Here is a 7,296-nt window from a genome sequence, read left to right as displayed (position 1 = left end):
AGAGAAGAGAGGGACCTGGTGCTTGGGCTTTGGGGGAGGACACGGAGATCTTGGAGGACTCAGATGTCACAGCCTTCCACATCAACACCAGCCACGTTGGAGTTGTGTGTCTAGTTTGAGGGGTCCACCATCTCTCTGGGGGTGAACCGAAGGCTGTCCCTGGGGGCGGGCTGCACAGGTGAGTGTGTCCCACAGGGGGTGCTATTGCTGAGATCTGCACCCGGGTCCCCAGCCCACTGGAGGACTCAGGGACCTGAGAGCCTGTGCCCGCAGAAAGGTGAGGTGCCACTCAGATCCATCTACCAGTGCTGCCCAATCACCAGGTCTTTCCAGGAAAGGCAGGTTTGCTAGGGTGATTGTGACAAAGCCTCATAAATCAGGTGGCTTAAAAAATAGAGTTTATTGTCTCATGGCTATGGTTTCACCAGTAGTCATGTACGGATGTGAGAGTTGGACCATAAAGAAGGCTAAGCGCCAAAAGACTGATGCTTTTGAACTGTGTGTTGGAGAAGACTCTTGAGAGTCCCTTGGACTGCAAGGAGATCCAACCAGTCCATCCTAAAGAAGATCAGTCCTGGGTGTTCATTGGAAGGACTGATGCTGAAGCTCCAATACTTTGGCCATTGATGCTAAAGAGCCATCTCACTGGAAAAGACCCTGATGCTGGGAAAGATTGGGCAGGATGAGAAGGGGATAACAGAGGATGAGATGATTGGATGGCATCACTAACTCAGTGGACATGAGTTTGAGCAAACTCCAGAAGATAGTGAAGGAGAGGGAAGCCAGAATCAGACACGACTTAGCACTGAACAACAGCAACAAATTGTCTCATGATGCTGGAGACTAGAGGTCTCCACATCCACATGGTGTTCTCCTATATGTGGGTCTCTGTGTCCAAATTTCCACTTTTTATTAGCACAACAAAGCTACTGGATTAGGACCCACCTAATGACCTCATTTTAATGTGATTGTCCTTGTAAAGACTCTATCAAAGGACATCCCTGATGGTCTAGTGATTAAGATTGATCCCTGGTGCAGGAACTAAGACCCCACATATTGAGCCAAGCAATCAAAAGAAGAAAAAAAAAAAAGAGAGACCTTATCACCAAATAAGGTCACAGAATTGCATTGGGGGTTAAGATGCCAACATTTACATTTAATTAATTAATTTAATTATTGGCCACATGGCTTGCAAGATCTTAGTTTCCCAACCAAGGGTTGAACCCAGGCCCCAGCAGTGAAAGCACTGAATTGAGTTCTAACTACCAGACTGCCAAAGAGTGAAAGTCACTCAGTCGTGTCCGACTCTTTGCGACCCCATGGACTATACAGTCCATGGAATTCTCCAGGCCAGAATACTGGAGTGGGTAGCCATTCCCTTCTCCAGGGGATCTTCCCAACCCAGGGATTGAACCCAGGTCTCCCGCATGGCAGGCAGATTCTCTGTATCATCTGAGCCACCAGGAAAGCCCTGCCAGGGAAACCCCAGCATATAAATTTCAGACGGACCTAGTTCAGTCTGTAACAGCAAGAGTTCAGATTTCTATGTGAAATATCTCAGTCTTTAGGTATTTGCCCAATTTTTACCTAAAACACTGTACAGACTGAGCAAAACTCATCTTAGGACAGAATCAAGCCCTTGCACCCCCTTGGTCCACGTGCTCTTGACTGGGAGCAGGTGCTTAGTCTAACCCAGAGGCGCTCTCTGCCGTCAGCCAACAACAGGAGTCTTCGAAGTGTGGCCCCCAGGCCAGCAGCAGCGGTATCAGCTGGGAGCTTGTTAGAAATGCTCATTCCAGGGCCCCACACTGGACTTGCCAAGTCTGCCTTTCACTAGGCCTTCTGGGAGATTCGGGTGCACACTGATGTTTGGGTACCTCTGCTTCCCATCACTAGGACCACCTGGAGGACTGGCTAAGCTGAGAGAAGAGCACTGGTGTGGGGATGACCCTGGTGGTCCAGTGGCTAAGACTCTTTGCTCCCGATACAGGGGGCCCAGGTTCACTTCCTGGTCAGGGAGCTAGATCCCACATGCTGCAACAAAGATTCCGCATATCACAATTAACACCCAGTGCAGCCAAATAAATAAATAAAAATAAATATTCTTTCAAAAAGCTCTGGTGTCATCAAATGCAATCAGCAATTTCGAGTTTCACACCTCCGGGGTATTTATTTATGAGGAGAGTCTGAGAGGCCTCCACCTCCTGTCAGTACGAATCCTTCCCGTTGATGAGGCATTGGACGGTTTCCAAAACCGCTTCACACTCTTCTGTTGCTGAGCATCATGACAGTCCAAAGAACTGAGGACTCTAGAAGCTTCTCTCCTTTTACAGATGAGGAGGTGGGGTTTCACAGTGGGGCGAGGACGCCTCAGAAATCCCACAGCTGAGAGGTGCGGCCAAGCTCCCCACACAGTCCTTCCATCTCTGTTTAGGAAAACTTCTGGCAGACGACGAGCCTCTTGTGGCTTCCAAGGCAGAAGCTGATGGTGTGCAGAACCAATCTGGCTCCCAGCTGGGTTTAGTTTGGCTCCCAGAGTGTTGATTTTTAAAAAATTGGATTCCTTTCATCAGTTGCCAAGATTTTAGGAATCAGGAAATTTCACATAAAAATAAGGATCGCCACCTTCTTTTGAAAAGTAGCTCTAGTGATGTTTGGCCTGCCAGTGGGTGCGGCAGCCCTGCCTGGCAGCCCTCGTTGAAGGGGGCCCCCAGCCTCCCCAGTCCCTATCTTTACACGACTCTGAGGCCAAGTGGCTGAGGCCCTTTATCATCGTGCTAGCGCCGATGTGCTCTCACGGGCTAAGATGATAATGAAATGCATCTTGCATCTCCTCTTCTATCAAAAGTGGGCAAATCACATAAATTGAGAGGAATGCAGTTTTCAAGAAGAAAGGGAGGAAATTCAAGCCCTGTGGAGGTGAATGGTATTGTCCTATGGGTCCTAGGCCAAGCGTGTCCTAGCTGAGAGCATACAACTGAAGACGCTCCTATGAAACAAATCCGTCAGGCCTCACTCATTTACTGCACCTGTCTGCTCCCTGAAGGACAGTGCTTCTCAAACTTTTTGGTCTCAGGACCCCTTTATACTCTGAAAACTTGTTGAGAACTTCAAAAACCTTTTGTTCTCGTGAGTCATCGCTATAGTTGCTTTATCTATTAGAAATTGAAACTAGGTATTTTTTATCTTTTATTATTTTTTTGGCTGCACTGGTTCTTCGTTGCTACGAGTGAGCTTTCTCTACTTGCAGCCAGCGGGGGCTACTCTGTAGTTGTGATGTGCAGCCTTCTCATTGCCGTGGCTTCTCTTCTTGTGGAGCCTGGGCTTAGTTGCCCCACAGCATGTGGGATCCCAGTTCCTGTAGTAAGGATCGAGCCCGAGACTCCCAGATTGGCGGGCAGACTCTTAACCACTGTATCACCAGGGAAGTCCCAAAACTGGGACATTTTTAAAGCACAAGACACAGAGCACACCATCAGCTAGCTGTCAGAAGGATAAGATCAACACATGTCATGGAGCCTCTGGAGAGCTCCACAGTCTCTTCTCAAGAGAATGAGTGTGAGAAAGATAGGTAGCATCTTTAGTTGTCTCCACTTTGTGGGGCCCTGGAGGAGTCCCCAGATCTTGCTCTGAGAACCCTTGCTAGGGATCTGAATTTACCCGTTTTTAAGAAGATTCCAAAGAGGAAACTTGAACTTTCACTCCCTGCTGTTGCAAAGTAAATTCAAGGTCTTTTGAAGTAGGGGAAGAAGAGAAAACATATCCTTCACCAAGCTTCCTTGCGACCTCCCAGTACACACAGACCCTGCACACCCCACTGAGGAGGACTGGCCCTCCGAGACAGGGCCCAAGACAAGCCTCTGGCCTAGACCTGGGCAGGGAGCAAAGACAACAGAGACTCTGGTTTGGAAAACAGGAGCTGGAACCAGCCATTTTATTTCAAGACTATTCATCGAGTGTTGGAGGGCAGCAGGAATAAATAAGGGAGGAGGGCACGGAGGGCGGGGGTTTGGGGGGGTGGTCTATGTCCTGCAGCACATCCCACACGTGCCTTTACGACAGCAGCCACAGCAGAAGATGCAGATGGGAAAGTGGGTGTCTCGTCTCCGTCTCTGGAGCACGGGCTGTGGGAAGGAAGGGCAGTGAGCTGGGCGTAGGGGGCGCAGGCACGGGAAGGCGGGCGAGGCTCAGAGGGGAGTCCCAGGGACTCTCACCGTCAAGCCAGCTGCCGCTCCAGCTGTGTCCTTGGTTTGGAGGTCTGTGAGCTGTCGTGTCTGTGAAAAGCAAAAGGGGGTACTGAGGATGGCAGGGCACTGGCAGAGCTCTCAGTCTAGCTCCCCGGAGCAGTGACTCCCCAGGGGTTGGCATCTCCTGGCCCAGCTGGAGTCCCAGGAGTGGCCTCTCGTTCGGACCTTTCCTCTCCTTCCCACAGGCGGTTCTCCTGTCTGCAAACATCCCAGATCTGTCTCCTCCCCTCTCTGCAGCTGCTCACTCTTCTATAGGACCCTCCATGGCCTGGAGGCCTGTCCCCACCCTGTATCTTGCCCCTCACAACCCATTCCCCACGTGTTATCAGTCAGATCTCAGCTTTCTCCTTTTCCCAAGCCTGCAGGGCTTCCTCTGCACTTGCCTATAAGACTTGGCACGGCCACCCCTTGGTCTCATCCCCAATTACCATCTCCTTCACTCACCCAGCCCTCTGCTCCTCGGGTCCACCGTGCTTGCCCCCACCTCGGTCTCTGCTGGCTGCCCCCTTCTCTTATCCTCCCAAATAGGTCAAATAACATTTTCTCACAAAATAGCCAACCCCCACCATTACTCTCCCACCATCTTTTACGTTATTCATGGAATAGCATTTCCTAAACACAAGTATTTCCTTGTTTTAAGTTCATTGGCTGGTTTCCTGCCCTGGATGTATGAGAATATTCATGAGAATATTCAAGCTCCATGAGACTATTACAGCTTGGTCACCGCTGTCTAGAACAGGACTTACTGCTGAGCAGGCACTCAGTAAATCACTGTGGAATTAGATCAGGGCTCCCAGACCCTGCCGCTTAGTACCCCATCTCTGTGCTCTGAACAGCTGTCTGTCCCCCCTTCCCTTGCCCTGAGCTCTGCCCACATGCTGGGGGTCTCCCTCTGCCCTCCGCAGTCGTCTCCCAGGGGCCGTAGCGATTCCGGCTGCCCTCCGGGGCCCCAGGCCCTGTGGGCTCTCACCTGGGGAGGGAGAACGGAGCCGCTGGTCAGGCTGAGCAGGACAAGGAGCAGAAGGCAGGTGGCCCGGATCTGTGTGTTCAGCGCCATTGTGCCGTCTGTCTGGCCGTCCTGCCGTTAGGTCTAGGACCTGCTCTGGTGTCTGGGAGCCCAGTTACAGTTGCTTTTATGGGTCCTCCTGGGGGAGGCGGGGATGCGAAGCCCTCTCCCCTTTGGCCCGACTCATTTCCAAGAAGGTGGTGGCGCCGAAAAGGCGGGAGAGATAAGCGGGAACAGAGGTGACAGGGAACAGGGTTGTGTCACCCTCAGCCGACAGAGGTGTGTCCAGGAGGTGGGGCAGACACGACCACGGACACACGCCTCTAGTCAGCCACCTGGGAGACACTTTCCCTGACATGACATCACCTTGTTGATTTCAGGAAAAACATTCCCTCTTTTGCCCCTGCAGTAGAACGGATCGAAGAGCAGGAGTAAGGTTTCTTCCACCTCACACGGTTCCTGACCTCGTCATTCATAAGCAGTATGGCTGTCACTTCCCGGGCCCCTCATCACTCTCCCACCATCTTTTATGTTATTCATGAACAGCATTTCCTAAACACAAGTGTTTCCTTGTTTTTAAGTTCACTAATTCCCTGACCAGGATGTCAGCTCCATGAGAATATTCTTCTGTCAACTACCTTGTTCACAGCTTGGTCACCACTCTCTAGGATAGGACTTCATGCAGAGCAGGCACTCAGTAAACCACCGTGGCGCTGGACTGAGGTTGGCTCCTGGGAGGGAACACCGTGATGCCCATGTGCAGGAGCTCATGTCCACAGGAGCCCCCAGCACACGTGTGGGGTTTCTCAAGGGTCAGAACCTTAAGACGTGGCCCTGTGGATCTGGGAAATGTTCCTGTGAAGTTTTGGCCAAAAAGGACAGTGGTGACGGTAACAGCGAACACCCGATGACTGCACCTCACAAGCCAACAGATACACTGACTCATTTCTGTGTTAACTCAGCCCGTGCGACCTTGCCTCTGAGCAGCTCCTGCCTGCCCCATCCCGGGCTCTGTTCTGCTTTCAGGGCCCTAGCTGCCTTCTCAGCCACCGACCCCCCGGCTTCCCAAACCCTGCTCCTGGGAGAGGAGCCCACCATGCCCACCTAAGACTTTTTAACTAAAGATTTATTATTTATTTATTTATGGCTGCCCTGGGGTCTTTCATTGCTGCACACGGGCTACTCTTCCTTGCGGTGCCTGGGCTTCTCGTTGCGGTGGCTTCTCTTGTCACACAGCAGGGGCTCTGGAGTGTGTGCGCTTCCGTAGTTGCAGCGCACAGGCTCAGTAGTCATGGAGCATGGGCTAAGTCACCCCGTGGCTTGTGGACTCTTTCCCAGACTGGGGATCAAACCCACGTCCCCTGCATTGGCAGTTGGATTCTTAACCACTGGACTCCCATCAGGGAGGTCCAGAGACTCATCTTTTTCACTGTTTAGGGAGAGGAGCTGAAGGCAAAGATTTAAGACACTGCCAAAGCTTGGTCATCCAGAGGCAGAGCTGGGCCTCCAGCCTGGGTCCTGTGTCCTCAGCACCAGGCTTTCCTGCTTCCAGAAAACACAGGAGGGCATGGTGGGTCTGCTAGACCACGCTTGTACTGGCTCAATGAGCACACTGTGTGCATCCCAACTCCAGTCGGGAACATCATGTTGGCACCTTGAAACCCCCACTGGTGGGTGTACTTACACCACAGACATTGGCAAACACTACAAATCAGGCTTTTCTTTGGAGGGCTGGCTTCCTGCATACGATGGAAGAGGAGCTGAACCAAGGATGCCTGGCTGCGGCAATCTCATTGCCACGTATGACCTGAACCATCTTAGGGTGCTCACGGCCCAGGGGAACAGCAGATCGTGACTTCAGAGATAGGTCCTTGGCTGTCTTCTCTCTCTCACTCCTGGGCCACCCAGTGACAACCCTACAAGCCTGGGGATGGTGCTGCCAAGGAATGAACTCTTCTTCCTGGCCCTGAACTGCTGCCAAGGCCCACTCGCAAAGCATGAAAACACGGGACCCTGGGAAGTAACAGTTTCCTGCCATCTGTT

The 7,296-nt window shown here is 51.8% G+C and overlaps 1 protein-coding gene across 1 annotated transcript; it reads right to left on the bottom strand.

The window, feature by feature from the left end:
• Window positions 1-3,904: 3,904 nt before the first annotated feature.
• Window positions 3,905-5,410, bottom strand: HAMP (hepcidin antimicrobial peptide). Its single transcript, XM_086352252.1, has 3 exons — window positions 5,218-5,410; window positions 4,215-4,274; window positions 3,905-4,124 (listed from the first exon to the last, which is right to left on the bottom strand). The coding sequence occupies exons 1-3, from the start codon at window positions 5,302-5,304 to the stop codon at window positions 4,023-4,025; spliced, it is 249 nt and encodes an 82-aa protein (XP_086208378.1). The 5' UTR covers window positions 5,305-5,410; the 3' UTR covers window positions 3,905-4,022.
• Window positions 5,411-7,296: the final 1,886 nt, after the last annotated feature.

Source organism: Bos grunniens, chromosome 18, assembly GCF_055505025.1.
Source record: "Bos grunniens cultivar Pamir isolate PY7600 chromosome 18, Bosgru_T2T1.0, whole genome shotgun sequence".
Taxonomy (NCBI): domain Eukaryota; kingdom Metazoa; phylum Chordata; class Mammalia; order Artiodactyla; family Bovidae; genus Bos; species Bos grunniens.
Note: the sequence above shows the minus strand (reverse complement) of the source record. Positions and strands in the feature narration are given on the sequence as shown.

Bases quoted from the DNA above. Each gene is read 5' to 3' on its own strand.
- HAMP (XM_086352252.1), bottom strand. From the start codon at position 5,304: ATGGCGCTGAACACACAGATCCGGGCCACCTGCCTTCTGCTCCTTGTC. The intron at 4,275-5,217 runs GTGAGAGCCCAC...TGCTTTTCACAG, and splicing joins GCTCCGTTCTCCCTCCCCAG to ACACGACAGCTCACAGACCT. The intron at 4,125-4,214 runs GTGAGAGTCCCT...TCCTTCCCACAG, and splicing joins GAGCGGCAGCTGGCTTGACG to CCCGTGCTCCAGAGACGGAG.